A 16,115-nucleotide genomic window follows, 5' to 3' on the forward strand; every position below is an offset into this window, starting at 1 on the left:
TTACTTGTTCCTGGATGGGGACCCTCGCCTCCGCTTAATTTGGGGATCAGGATAGCGTAACATCCCTCGTGGCCATTAGTTGAATGAGTTTGTGAGGCCGTGGGCTTTAGGGTACAGACTCTGAAGTTGGGTACAGAGACCGAAAGAATGTGTAAAGAGACAGAGAGTAAGGACGTCATGGAAGAGCATAGCCATCTCGGGTCATAGAGCGGTGAGAGAGCCATTCCAGGTCATGGAAAACAGTCTTGAGCAAGTAATGGAGATGTGTTTATTTCATGTATTCGATGGATTTTTTTTATTGGTAAGATTTTCTTTTTTTTTTGTGATGAAGCTTTTTTCCAAAGGAATTCTCCGCCACTGTACGTACATTGCCGTGAGGATACTGTTTGTGTACATGTCTTTATACAGGTGGGTGTGCTGTGCGCATTTTGTGATTCTATAAAACGATGACAAAATGTTGTGCGTAAACCATGTGCCATGTCAAGTGGAAAATGGCATAGCTAGCTTTCTCGCGATTTCTACCGTCATTACGAAGAGGGAATTTCGAAGCAAATCAAGTTTCCTACTCGTCAGAAATCCTATTAATAATATGTTTCATTCCAGAGTGGCTTAGTAAGCCATTTAGACTCAATACAATTTCATTTGTTGATTACGAGCGCAGATTCTGTTTTCATCCAATGCAATTGACGTCTGTTCTCTTGGCCCCTGTGTTTGGTTGCAAGGATTTTGCTTTCATTCTTCTGTCTACTACAACTACAACGGCGGAAGTTATGTTCGGCTTTAATATCTTCTGATATCTACTAGACCTGGAGTTTCCAAGTTATGCGTTGAAATGAATTTCATATTTATTTGTTGTGAAAATACGTTTTCATTCCTCCAGTTTTCTCGTCGTAAAATATCGTGCGTCAGGCTTAAGGAACTTTCATAGCGTTGGTTTACTCATAAAAATTAAATGTTGATAGATACAACTGAGGATGCTTCGTGTATATTTATCACTCACGATGGGTACAAATTCAGAAGTAATAGAGAGTAAAGACAGGGAAATTGCCTAGCGAGCTTTATACAGAGTAGGAAATTAATGATCCCTGAAACTTGACATTGTAACAGCGAGGGTTCCCAGGAGGATAAGGATGCTGAGGTATTGCGGAACGACGTCGAATCACCTGCTTCCTCCAGAGGCGTGGAACTAGCGATGATAACAGAAGGCTTAAGAGAGATGGTCCTTTAGGAAATATTCCAAAATGTCAAACTCATTACCATTCCTGGGCCAAAGAAACCTCCACTATGAGCTGCATGGTCTAGAGTATAAATTCCTCGAATGTTACTGTTAACCAGAAAGGGAGAACAGTATTAACAACAGCAACATCGTCGTAGATAAAGGAAGCCTTGCAAACAATGCCTAAGTTCTTGACATTGTTAGGTGGTGCGTGCTGCAAAAGATAAAGCTTGGAGTTAGAAAGCATCACCGTGTAGTGTTGAACACACATGACGAAAGTAGTCAAATAGTTTCTGGTGTGTTACTTGGACAACAAAGCATCCGGGATGCACACTTCATTAGCGCTTGGTTTTAGCGTCTAAAAATACTAATAGCAAAACCGCGAGAGATTTTTTTTCTTCACAGGCAAATACTGATCATAGTGTTAATGACAGTTAGGGCTACATCCCTCCCCCTAAGTGGGAGACTTCCTAACAGTAAAAGATTGGGAAAACAAAGAATTGTGCTAAAATCTTACCTAATTTACTATATTTTCCTTAATGAATTGATATTTTGCTGTATTTGCATTGATATTAATATTCGAACATTAGTAAATCATTTCTTATTATAAAAAAGTATTTAATCACGAAAATAACATGAAAAATTATTTCTGTGAAGGACAGGATTAAGACTAACATATTTTGCGAATAAATGGCGATTCTAGGTTCATGAAAGAAATATGCGAATATTAATACATTGATATACTTCACCCATAAAGTGATGAATGTAAGTTGTGGATGGAAATACAGAATTTCAGAAAGGAGATGAAAGTGACAAAGAGGGAGGAGAGCTGTGCTTCTGAAAAGGGCAGATTGCAGGGAACGCTGTTCTTGGTACGCACATGAGCCGACTTAAGGTGGAAAGGCAGACCTAAAGAGTGGCCTTTCATATACCCTATTAAGCAGGTTTCACAAATAGAATCAACACTTAATTTGTATAATAAAAATCCACAAATATGTAGTAAACTGTATTAACATGTAAAAGACAGCTTACTATATAATGGTGGATTTTTATTTCACAAACTGTTTTTCAAGAGATTGTGAATTATTTATCAACACTTAATAACATGCATATACACCTTGCCATGTGCAACTGCTCAGTGAAGCACACCGAATAACCACAATGTCTATTACTTCATTGCCATTTTTCTCTTAATTTCCTCGTCTCTCATTAACGTTGAACGTCGTTTTTACCTGTGCCTTCTCCAGAGAATCCGTTGCTTGTATGCTGGTAGAAGTGAAAACCTCTGTCTTTATTTTGTTAGCTGCCAATGCTAAGGTACAAATATTTCACACTGTTCTCCTCTTTTCCAGTTAATTATGTCTATTTGGGAGAAGACTTTGTCCCGCCGCCCTCGTATCGGGTCGAATCGCAGAGGCCTCATCTTCAGCCACGGCGGCCACATCGACACGACGCTGGGAATGTCGCTGCCACAGCTTACGCCCTCCGCTTGTATTCCGCTCGTGGCGAGGTCTTGACCCCAAGCATTGTCAGGTGGCTACACTCGCAGAGGGCTCATGACGGTGGATGGATTTCAACTCAGGTTGGTGAACTGAAGAATTGCTAGAGCTGAATTCAATCTAGAGCTTTCATTTTCGTTTTGAGTAGCATCCTAGTTGTACTCGGTTTTCTTGGGTGAGTGAGAAGACTGCATTTTTCGCTTAGTGTTGTTTACCATAAGGTACTTTAAGAAAAAGTTTTTTATTAACTTTGTTTCTTGCTCTTTTATTTTCATTGAAAATCTTTATTACTTACCTCCTACTATTTAGCTTCTTTTTCTCCATCTTTTTATTGCCCATAATAGGTTCTTCTTTCATAATGAGTCGGTTTGAATCTGATACCTTATATATGGTCAAAACGTCGTTATTAGGATACCAAGTGTTTTGTTGTCTGAATAAAAACACTGATTTATCATCTTTGAAAAATTATTAACCACTCCCCTCCCCCCAATGGATACACCATCCTTGCACTAATATGACCAGTTTCGTAATCCATGCGAAACTGTCCCCCATTCCATTGCCCTTTTTTTTTTAATAGAATATCACCTGTGGCCAACGTGCAAATATCACCCTTCAAATAATTGTGTAAATCACCTATTGCTTAAACTGTGTGATAATGCCACCCATTTCAGTATCGCTGTGAAAACGATATATCACGAAATTCTTGAGAATTTAACCCCACCTTTATAACAGTTAAGGAAATAATACCTATTTCATATCCCTTGTACTCACTCAGCATATTTCATTATTATTTTTAAGATATCAGACATCTTATTGGCCAATGACATATTATATTGACCATTCTTGTGTTGAAATGAAAAATGCCGTACAGTAATTTGCACTGCTTGCCTGCAGGATACGTTAGCTGCGTGGGAGGCTCTGTACGAGTACTCTCAGCACGAGAAGCGAGAACGAGACATCCAACTCTCCATCACGGTCGAGCCTTTACACGACCACACCCAAGCCAGGACTTTCCACATCGCACCCGACAACTTGCTCCATCTTCAGAAGCACTCTGTAATTATTATCTGTTGCTCTTGTCATGTTTTCCTTTTTCCAGTGAAGTCCTTTTAGGGGTCTTTTTTAAATGAAACTGTCATCTGGGTTTTATTTGATTGCCTATGAATTTAATAGAAACGAGTTTTGGTGCATGGCTCTACAATATCATGTGTAGATTTTGCCCGAGGCCAGAGGTCCACACCAGCTTCTTATTCCCATCAGATTCGGCGCCATCTAAACCAACCATAACCGTTTAAATTCGAAGAAGTCTTTCTTTGAGATTCTCTTCTCACGAGGTGCTCATGGGACATGTAATAATATTATTCGTATGGCATTATGAGGTAGTTAGGTATTTAATGTTATTATTATGAATGCTAGAATGCTAAATCTGTTTTGTTCGTATGTTTAAACGTTCCAGAGAAGTTTGGAGAGTTGTTTTTAACAAGAGCCTGAGAGTTTTCAAGAATGCATAAAACGAGGAATAAAGAACATAATACGTTCCTTGGTCTTCGCCGTTTGCATTCACGAAAGTTTTCAGCCTTTTGTTCAAACGTTCCTCAAACCTCACTGAAAGGTCCAACATCGTGAAAGTTCCTCGTTTGAGGGTTTTCAATCATTTTTTTTTATATGTTCTTTCATGTGAATCAGGAAAAAATGGATACTTGATGATTAATAGGGACGGTTTCCATTAATCCTTTCAAATCTGCTTTGCTTGATTGATTGAATTATCTGTGCTGTTGCTATTTGTGGCTTTTGGGTCATGTCAAGCGTCACATAGAGCTTCCCAGTGCCAGTTGGTGACCATATGACCGATGTTCTCAAGCGTTGCACCTTCCCAAAGCCTATGAGCAGGGAGCTTATATATTCTTGTGTTTTCTTTTCCTTGTTTGTTCATTTATTTCTTGTATATTAAACAATTTCGACTTTTGCTTTTTGTTACCTGTTATTATTTAAAGATAGTTAGTCTCATTCATTGCTATTTGTTATGAATTATATACATATATTTATTTTCTCCTACGTTATGCATGCTGATTCATTTCTACTCCTTTCTCCCTATTTTCCTTTATCCAAACATGAGCATTTTATTCAGTGGAAGTTTTAGACTGTACATAGTTCGGGCGTTTTCGACGTGTTCTAAGAGAACGCAGCCTCAATGTGGATCAGGATATCACTTTAAAACAGGGAAAATCTGTATGTGTTCGCAACGGTAAACTGAAAACCAAGCAAAATGTTATTTATGCATTATACTATCAACTGTAAACTGAAAAACCAAAAAAATGTGAGGCTGAAACTGATACTACTACCATTTCTCTTCATATATGATTATATATATATATATATATATATATATATATATATATATATATATATATATATATATATATATATATATATATATATATATATATATATATATATATATATATATATATATGTGTGTGTATGTATATATATGTATATAAATGTATGTGTAAACTTTGAGTGAGTTCATAAGTATCTGTTTAAGTATATACAGTACACTAACAGACATTTATAAGAACGCGTAATATTTATTCAGTATTTCAGCAATCTGCCACTTAATTCCAGTAAGCTACAACGCTTTTGAAATGTAAAATGCTTCTGATTTGCAAAATGTTGAGCTTAAAACCTTTTAGACGAACAATTAAAAAACGTAATCATAAATAATACATCTAAAAACAGCGAATATTAACGGATTTAGCGTTCAGTCTTTGTTAGGGAAGGGGGGCCGGAGCAGAACCCCATGGAGTTTGGCCGCCAGCCTGCATTTATTATCATTTTTCCTTTTGTTTTTGTAATGAAATTATGGACGGACATTTGTGCTTCCCTAAAGGTGCTGTCATTCGTCGATGTTATTTTTTTTCTTATTTTTAGGATCAGGGCATTATTTCGGAATAGGAGATTTTTATACTTCCTAATACTTGGCATTTCACAGCTGGAAAAAGGAAATAAAATTCAAGAAGAAAAAGCATTGGTAACGAAATCTCACAATGGTTGAATGGTGACTTGCGACACAGTTAGTCAGAAACGCATTTAGAGTTTTCCCATATTTCTTTCTCATTTTCAATTTGTAGTCGTATCTTTATCAACGTAGTTCTGCGCAATTCACTGAGGAGTGTGAAGAAAAGTGATCGGGAGATTATGGACGTGAATATGCATTGTTAGGGAGGAAAAAGTAACTGGTCGCTCCCCAGCTCTCTCCTCTTCGTTTTCTTCTTCTTATTTTTCTTCTTCTTCTTCTTCTTCTTCTTGATGTGTTGAAATAATTCATTGCGAAGGATATTTCAGTAGGGGCTCAGTCTACCTGATACGGAGAGTGTCCTTGCATTATGGATGTACTTCAGTGTACGAGATTTACTGGACTCGCTGTGACTTATTCGCTACAATCTTCTTGCGTTTTAGTTTTGACTGCAGCTAGGGGCTGAAGAGACGTTCCAAACACCGTTTAGTACAGTGACGGCCCTACCCCACTATATCCGCGAAGGGCATTTTTTGCCATATCTACTATTTCGTTATAGTTTTCAATTTTCATGTGACCAGCTCTGCCATATGTCCTATTTTGGACGTATTATTTCCCCACTGCTTTCATTTTTCTTGACAGTGTTTGCGTTTCCAGCTTGAACCTCACCAACTCACTACAACTTCAGGTTTCTCTTGGGCAATTATGCGCCTGTTGTGCTGTCACTGGGCCCCACGCTTTCTCATAGCTTCCAAGTTCTCGTGACCAGGTCTTTCAATATGTACATTTATAAAAGAACATTTTCTCATAACCAGCTGACTAGCTCTTTACCATGTGTTTTCATTGAACTTTGATATTGCCTTATAATTTTCAGTTTTCAAAATCAGTTCTTTGCAACTTAATTTTTGGTATGGACTTAACCTTTTTCTCGTACCTGCTCCCATATTCCTCCGACCAAATTGTTTGCCACGTACTTCGACTGAGAGCACCATTCCCCCATAACTTACATTTTCACAAGACTAGTTCTTCGCCACATATGACTCTGTGAGGAGCTCTGGCATTTCCCCATATTTCCCTGCTTTTTCTAACCATTTTCATTCTGTAAGGAGCTCTGACATTTCCCCATATTTCTCTGCTTTTTCTAACCATTTTCATTTTGTGAAGAGCTCTGACTTTTCCCCATATTTCCCTGCTTTTTCTAACCATTTTCATTCTGTAAGGAGCTCTGACATTTCCCCATATTTCCATGCTTTTTCTAACCATTTTCATTTTGTGAGGAGCTCTGGCATTTTCCCATATTTCCCTGCTTTTTCTAACCATTTTCATTTTGTGAGGATCTCTGACATTTCCCCATATTTCCCTGTTTTTTCTAACCATTTTCATTTTGTGAGGAGCTTTGGCATTTTCCCATATTTCCCTGCTTTTTCTAACCATTTTCATTTTGTGAGGAGCTCTGACATTTCCATATATTTCCCTGCTTTTTCTAACCATTTTCATTTTGTGAGGAGCTCTGACATTTCCCCATATTTACTTGCTTTTTCTATCCATTTTCATTCTGTGAGGAGCTCTGACATTTCCCCATATTTCCCTGCTTTTTCTGGCCATTTTCATTTTGTGAAGAGCTCTGACATTTCCCCATATTTCCCTGCTTTTTCTAACAATTTTCATTTTGTGAGGAGCTCTGGCATTTCCCATATTTCCCTGCTTTTTCTAACCATTTTCATTCTGTGAGGAGCTCTGACATTTCCCCATATTTCCCTGCTTTTTCTAACCATTTTCATTTTGTGAGGATCTCTGACATTTCCCCATATTTCCTTGCTTTTTCTAACGATTTTCATTTTGTGAGGATCTCTGACATTTCCCCATATTTCCCTGCTTTTTCTAACCATTTTCATTTTGTGAGGAGCTCTGACATTTCCCCATATTTCCCTGCTTTTTCTAACCATTTTCATTCTGTAAGGAGCTCTGACATTTCCCCATATTTCCATGCTTTTTCTAACCATTTTCATTTTGTGAGGATCTCTGACATTTCCCCATATTTCCCTGCTTTTTCAACCATTTTCATTTTGTGAGGATCTCTAACATTTCCCCATATTTCCCTGTTTTTTCTAACCATTTTCATTTTGTGAGGAGCTCTAACATTTCCCCATATTTCCCTGCTTTTTCTAACCATTTTCATTTTGTGAGGAGCTCTGACATTTCCCTATATTTCCCTGCTTTTTCTAACCATTTTCATTTTGTGAGGATCTCTGACATTTTCCCATATTTCCCTGCTTTTTCTAACCATTTTCATTTTGTGAGGGGCTCTAACATTTCCCCATATTTCCCTGCTTTTTCTAACCATTTTCATTTTGTGAGGAGCTCTAACATTTCCCCATATTTCCCTGCTTTTTCTAACCATTTTCATTGTGTGAGGATCTCTGACATTTTCCCATATTTCCCTGCTTTTTCTAACTATTTTCATTCTGTGAGGATCTCTGACATTTCCCCATATTTCCCTGCTTTTTCTAACCATTTTCATTTTGTGAGGAGCTCTAACATTTCCCCATATTTCCCTGTTTTTCTAACCATTTTCATTTTGTGATGAGTTCTGACATTTCCCCATATTTCCCTGTTTTTTCTAACCATTTTCATTGTGTGAGGATCTCTGACATTTCCCTATATTTCCCTGCTTTTTCTAACCATTTTCATTTTGTGAGGATCTCTGACATTTTCCCATATTTCCCTGCTTTTTCTAACTATTTTCATTTTGTGAGGATCTCTGACATTTCCCCACATTTCCCCGTTTTTTTTTCTAACCATTTTCATCTTGTGAGGATCTCTGACATTTCCCTATATTTCCCTGCTTTTTCTAACCATTTTCATTTTGTGAGAATCTCTGACATTTTCCCATATTTCCCTGCTTTTTCTAACTATTTTCATTTTGTGAGGATCTCTGACATTTCCCCATATTTCCCTGTTTTTTTTCTAACCATTTTCATTTTGTGAGGAGCTCTGAAATTTTCCCATATTTCCCTGCTTTTTCTAACCATTTTCATTCTGTGAGGATCTCTGACATTTCCCCACATTTCCCTACTTTTTCTAACCATTTTCATTGTGTGAGGAGCTCTGACATTTCCCCATATTTCACTGTTTTTTCTAGTCATTTTCATTTTGTGAGGAGTTCTGACATTTCCCCATATATCCCTGTTTTTTTTTCTAACCATTTTCATCTTGTGAGGAGCTCTGACATTTCCCTATATTTCCCTGCTTTTTCTAACCATTTTCATTTTGTGAGGATCTCTGACATTTTCCCATATTTCCCTGCTTTTTCTAACTATTTTCATTTTGTGAGGATCTCTGACATTTCCCCATATTTCCCTGTTTTTTTTTCTAACCATTTTCATTTTGTGAGGAGCTCTGAAATTTTCCCATATTTCCCTGCTTTTTCTAACCATTTTCATTCTGTGAGGATCTCTGACATTTCCCTACTTTTTCTAACCATTTTCATTGTGTGAGGAGCTCTGACATTTCCCCATATTTCACTGTTTTTTCTAACCATTTTCATTTTGTGAGGAGTTCTGACATTTCCCCATATTTCCCTGCTTTTTCTAGTCATTTTCATTTTGTGAGGGGCTCTGACATTTCCCCTTATTTCCCTGCTTTTTCTAACCATTTTCATTCTGTGAGGAGCTCTGACATTTCCCCATATTTCCCTGCTTTTTCTAACCATTTTCATTCTGTGAGGAGCTCTGACATTTCCCCATATTTCCATGCTTTTTGTAACCATTTTCACTATGCTGCTGATTCATTTTCAGAGATTTTTATTTCAGATATCTTAATAAAGTTTTAGTTTATTATTATTTTCATGAGGCTAGGTGTACTTTCATTTAGAGGCAGTTGCACGTCCAGTTGACCCTTCTTTGGAACGGAAAATGATCACTGTTCGTTGATTATAGTGGATATACAACGTAGCAGTTATGATTATACAATCCATTGAAGTTTTAGAGGTAAACTTATTTAATTTTGACATATTTTGTATGCTACTTGTACAAACTAGCATGATATAGGTGGATCCTCAAGTATATTTTTCCATCTAGTGCAAAGACGGTTACGCGCCAATTGTACAAAAAAAAAAAAAACACGAAATTTAGGTACAGTATTTCACTTTCCAAAAATTTTGCAATACGATATATGCAACAATGATTATCGATTCATCACACTACTAGGCTGATGGTGATTACTGAGAATGTAAGATTTTCATTAGATCTTAAGGTTAATGCCAATCAAATGCCTTTGATGTATCCAGCGTTAACATCCTGCTTCTGTGCCCGCAGGTGAACCAGTGGTGGGACAGCGTAAGAGTACAAGGCAAAGGCCGAGGAGCAGCCGTTCTTCAGCTGACCTCGAAGTATCACGTAGCTGAGCCAAGCCTCTTGGTCTCTGCCCCTACACCTGCTTTCCACCTGAAGACCCGAGCCACTTGGCATGGCCATAACGGTTCGGCCTTGACCTTCATTTCTTGCGCCCGTTGGCTCTTCAAGGAGACAAGCGACAGCTCTGGCGTTTCTGTTCTAGAAATAACTGTCCCCACCGGCTACGGCGCCTCTACGGAAGCCCTGCAGCGTTATGTCGACTCAAAGGAGATTCCACATTTACGAAGAGCAGATTTCCAGGAGAGAAAATTGAAATTTTACTTCGAAAAGGTGGGTCTAACATATATGCAGAGCTAGTGTACGTTTCTGGTTGAAACTTCTTCCGTAAATTGTTCATGTATGTGTATATGTGTATATATATATATATATATATATATATATATATATATATATATATATATATATATATATATATGTATGCATGTATGTATGTAGGTATGTATTTATACGTAGTTATACAGTATATATATATATATATATATATATATATATATATATATATATATATATATATATATATATATATATTATACTCTATATGAATGTGTGTGTGTGTGTGTGTGTGTGTGTGTATGTGGAGGTGAACCGAAGCCAACTGCTAGAAAAACCTCTTTGACCATGTTTCGGATGAAAGCGATTGACTCCAAAAAAGCAGAAGGAGAAGAAAATAATTACATTATTGAGGAAATGAATGAAATTTTTAAAATGATTGACTTCTAGTTGAGTCTTCCTATTTATTGTATCATGCAAGAATGACTCAGGGCATGTGTTATGTACCTGAGGGAAAGACATCCTTATTCAACCTAGCAGCCTGAAGGATGAATATCCGGAGTAAAATACTGTCAAGTAAACATCAAGATTTTGTTAGCCAGGTTCAAAGTAGTTGATTTCCGGAGGGATAAAATGAGTACGTTGCTCCCATTAAAACGCGAAGGTATTATTTGAAACCAGGGAAGTTTCTCTGATAAGGTGCTCCTGCGGCTGCTCAGAATGTCTAGTCTCTAAACATGTTTGATACCGATGACGGGAATATAATTTAAGAGTAAAATGAAATAATATAAATGAGAATGATAATGTAGGGGTAGTGAATGAGAGGGTGATAATGTAAGGGTAGTGAATGAGAGGGAAAAAAAAGATTGATGCCGAGACCAGTGACAACACCTAAATTGAGAACGGGAAGAGAAATATAATGAACACCAGTAACTACAGAGACAATTGGATATATATATAAATATTACATATATAATATATATATATATATATATATATATATATATATATATATATATATATATATATATATATATATATATATATATATATATATATATATATATATATATATATATATATATATATATATATATATATATATATATATATGTAACAAAGTACAGTATATATATATATAATATATATATATATATATACTAATTATTAGAGTGTATAGATAAAACCAGTTTTACAAATGTACCTGATATTAAAGTGGGGCGACTGCTCCGCTGAAGGGCACTCGCCCATAATTCCTAGGTTGAGTGTGGGAGGCATTAGAATGAGAGGGCCTTCATATACTCTGGAAATGTGTGAGTGGAAGCAGAAGCGTAGCTGAAATGGTTTGTATTTGCAAGAGAGCCTTGATATTTGATATGTTGGTACTGGGTTTGCGTGCGAGGGTGTATGAAGTGTAACTGTAGTGAAGCTGTTAGTTTTTTTTTTTTTTTTTACTTGTTTTAACAATTAGAGCTATGAACGTGACAGACTCTGGTCTGGGTTTTTTTATTCTTATTTATTAAATAAGACATGTTATGAGATAAAGGCGCACACTTACCCGTTGTTCCACTGCAGCTCCCTTCGACGGAAACCTGCGTAGAATTCTCCGTGGAACGATGGTTCCCAGCAGCCAACCTGACGAAAGTGCTTCCTGTCAAAGTGTACGAATATTACTCGCCCGGTATGTAGTATAATCATTTTGTGTGTTGGGGGTGAGGAGGGGGTCATTTCCCATTTCCAAATTCCAAAATGTGTTCCTTAAGCGCAGCTATATTCTGTAAAGCTTTTATCTATATGTTATTATTTTGGCATGTTGCTTATACTTGACAAAAATATATCGCAACTACTGCTTTCCATTCTTGTTGAGATGATCCTTTCTTTTGTGGTTTTGGCAATTCAATCTAGAAATTTGTTGTCATCAAGAAAATTTAAAGTGAAAGCTTGAATTTTATTTGTAAGATAAGCGCTTTTGACGTTAAATAACAAAGATGCTTTTGTCTCCATGAAGTGTGCCAAAATCTACTTATTCATATTTAACATTCATGCGCCGTGTTCCATTAGAGACTAACGTTGGATAACGCTTTGTTTGACATTACCAAAAGTTACTTGTCTTTGATGTAAATGTATTTGCCGTCTTCCATGATTCTCTGTAACATTTCAAATATCCGTAGCAGGATATTTTGTTGGCCTTTCCATGCAGTGAACCCTTCTTGGACAGCATTTTGGAATCCCATTTGTTGTGGGTGTTGGTGGCAGCAGTTTGCAGTTTTTTTTTTTTTCCAGATAGGGTGCATCTCTACTTTACAGATAAAAAGCGTAACTGTCATAATTCATGCAAATTGTTTTAAGATTTTTCATATTTATCCATTTACTGTCCGTTATGTCCTACATATTTGATATCATTCATTTGCTCTTTTTTTTCCGGTCTACGTGATTTTTCAACGTTCTGTAAATCTGAAACCTGTCTGCGCAATAAAAAAGAATATATGCACTTTATGAGGTGTGATGGTGGAGGTGATAATGATGACTGTCTCGCTTAGCACACCAGAGTCACATTAATGGGAATGTTTCTGTTATCGTTTTTAAGTAAAAAATGATGCGGAAGTATCACATTTTTATTGCTTGAGTGACAATGAACTACATAAAAAGGAACTGTGTATTTTAATAATTATTAGATGGCTTTTTTAGATGATGCTTCCCGACACAAGAAGGCATCTCCTTAAGAATGAAAAAGAAAGTATAAATAGGAAACGTTGTGTGTATCGCAGTAGTGCCATGTCCTGGAACAAGGAGGGTTCAGTGATTCGCTTCTTAATGGGGAAAGGGAAAGTGAAGCACAGTAAGGCGGGAGAATCATGTGTCCATTAGCCTTTATTGTGCCATTGAAAACCTTCTGTTTTAATGTGACTTCTTACATTGGCCACTGCGCCATTAGCTTGGATTAACTTTCAAGAACCATTATAAAGGTTACGTATTTTCAGAAAACAAATGGTAATGTTTTTGTTAAGGGCAGAGTGAAAATTGTATTTCTTGAAGAGCGATGTAAAGTGCGAAGGTACAATTTTGATGTGGTTTGAGTGGCATCAGCCTTCATCATTTTCTTTCCGTATATTTCATCGTTTTATTGACTTGTTTTCATAGAACTTGGAGCCTTAGTTGGAAAGTCTAATTCAGACGTATTTCACCACATTTAATATTGCTATTAACTTTGAGTAAAGATAACTTAAAGGAGTTACGAAAGCAAAGGCAATAAGCTTATAAATGATTGACTTATAATATTAAAGATAAACAAACACTTAACACAACTCTTTTCAGGTTCATTCCTTGAACGTATTATAAACGTCCTTATTGTCTTTTCTTTGTTCTTACAGAATTATACGAAGTAGAGCTACTGGACATGTCTTCAGTGTCTCTGGATATTTGTCAAGTGTGCGGCTCGTACCAGTGTCCCAACTGTCCGATCCTCTCTTTCTACAGCAGTGAAGCGCATGCGCTGCTTCCAGGAAGCAGATTGGCGACCTTCGTCTGTTTGCTGCTTTGCCTCCTGTTCTACTTGTTTGGCAGCTGAGGCCCTATGAATCTCTAGTCAAAGCTTGGAACTGAAATGCTAAATGGTGCCGTGTCGTATCTCAAAAACACCAAGACTCTGATGAGGAGTTGTCACTTTCAGTTATCACAAATTGCAGATGTTGCCATTTTTTAAGATAAGTGATGATGTTGATGATGGAGATGAAGATGATGATGATGTTGATGTAACATAGATGCTGCTTTTTTTTTTAGAGAGGAAAACAATGTGGGAAAATTGTTTTACTACAGATGTAAGATTTTGTAACTTTGTATTTTATCTTTGTAATGTTGACGTACCGTTTTCCAAAGCGCTTTGTACTTCATCTTCATAAGGCTGAAATTTCATTTACATTTATATTTTTAATAGAAAAACCTCATAGGAGTGGACTGAATAACAATTTCTTGCCAGTGTAATAGGTGTTAGTCAATTCTTATGTTTACTAAAAGAAAAGAAAGATTCACAATTAAAACGTTGTGGTTTATATAATGAAGATATGTATATGGCCCTTCGCCGTTGCAACTATTTACAAATGTAGTGAGTATTAATGCACAGATGCGAAAATTGCTTAAGAGTGTCTGGGATATCAGGATGGGCAAGTGTGCCATGGAATCTTACAGTAGATTTCCTTAAGGAGGCAATACAGTATGGCATTGGTAATATTTCATTTTGGGTCAAAAATTGTGTGGAGGTTTTTGTACGCAAAATTCTTGATGAGACCACATATGGATTATGGATTTTGTAATCAAAACAGTATCTGTTATTATCACTATGCGGCCATATCCGTTGGAGGTCGTTTATGTACATATTGACTATTTATTTTGAAAATGTGCAGCGTTTATGGCGTTCTTTACAGACAATCTGGAAATGAGGCTCGAAGGAGTTTAACATGAAGTTTGACCTCTGGAAGGAACTAAGAGTATATTAAACAGGTACCAGTTTGTTGAAGAAAGAAGGCCGAAATCAGATCGATAATCACCACATTTACGAACAGGTAATTACTGTTCCTGGTAATTATTGCTTACAGTGGATGTGATTAGAACACAACTTAATTACAAGTAAGGCAGTTACAGTATTCAGATGCGTTATGTTATGTTGATGCTGGCATCCATCGTGTCCTGAAGGTAGTCAGCTCGGCATTCTTTAGGTCCAGTAATATTATTCATCAATGTTCAAGGATACAAACGGCATTAGCTGGTCCGCTGGTATAGTGGTTAGTGTCGTGGCATGCCACTCAGATGTCGCGGGTTCGCGTCTCCCCCAGGGCGATGAAGAATCACTGGCTCTGTATCATGATCAGTTACTGCTGCAGTGTGGGGTCTGTGGTGGGAGGTCAAACCAACATTCTTTGGAAGCTTGAATTTCAGGTCAATGGCTCCTGTGTGCTTGTTCCATGTGAATAGGTTTCATCTACTGAAATAATAATAATAATAATAATCTGATGCTTGGGCCCTGATGTCAACTTATCTGGAGAAAAAGATTATTGTGGGGAAGGGGGCGGGGAGAGATTTCACGGAAGGACACAAGACGAACTATGCTTTTTGATTAACAGCTTTCACTTGCACAAGGCTTTTGTAACACTACCGGAGCGTGATATAATGTTTTGAGGGTGATGGATTTAGAGCAGGCTGCCAGCTTTCATGCCCAGTGGCTTCCGTGAAGGAATGTCATATTTTTTAGGGTTCTGACACTATACACATTGTCTGTACTTCAAGGCAATACAACAGGAATGTTTCTCTACTGGGAGAGGAAAGTTTACAGCAATTCTGTAACAGCTTTCCTTCTTGGATCTTTGACTTCCCTACCTTGACTGCATTTCTTGACACAGTTTGTAAACGTCTTGAGATGACTGGATGATTCTTCTTATAACAGGAAGATTTATGTGTCGAAGTAGAAACTTTCCAAAATGCAAATCATATGACGAGGAAATACCGTAGTGTCTGGAATATTTATGTGTACTGCATGAAGTTTAGTGTGTCTAGCATATGATGAAATACGTAATACTGGACTGTCATTTATATATGATTCATTATCCTCCTGAGTGGTCATATTTATAACATATTGTCCAAGTAAGTGAAATTGATAGCTATTCATTTTACATGATATTTAGTTCCAGACCGTATACTGTGTGCAG

At 37.0% G+C, this 16,115-nt stretch overlaps 1 protein-coding gene across 1 annotated transcript in view; it reads left to right on the top strand.

Annotated features, from left to right (window-relative positions):
* Nucleotides 1–14,438, top strand: part of LOC136853240 (CD109 antigen-like) — a 1,188,472-nt gene extending 1,174,034 nt beyond the window's left edge. Inside the window, exons 24-28 of the mRNA XM_067128618.1 lie at nt 2,569–2,798; nt 3,610–3,771; nt 10,048–10,416; nt 11,992–12,097; nt 13,788–14,438. Of these exons, the coding sequence (XP_066984719.1) occupies nt 2,569–2,798; nt 3,610–3,771; nt 10,048–10,416; nt 11,992–12,097; nt 13,788–13,984 (1,064 nt within the window). The 3' untranslated portion in view covers nt 13,985–14,438. The remainder of the gene's footprint in view (nt 1–2,568; nt 2,799–3,609; nt 3,772–10,047; nt 10,417–11,991; nt 12,098–13,787) is intronic.
* The last annotated feature ends 1,677 nt before the right edge of the window (nt 14,439–16,115 follow it).

The sequence above is a fragment of the Macrobrachium rosenbergii genome, chromosome 27, assembly GCF_040412425.1.
Source record: "Macrobrachium rosenbergii isolate ZJJX-2024 chromosome 27, ASM4041242v1, whole genome shotgun sequence".
NCBI classification, from domain to species: Eukaryota; Metazoa; Arthropoda; class Malacostraca; order Decapoda; family Palaemonidae; genus Macrobrachium; species Macrobrachium rosenbergii.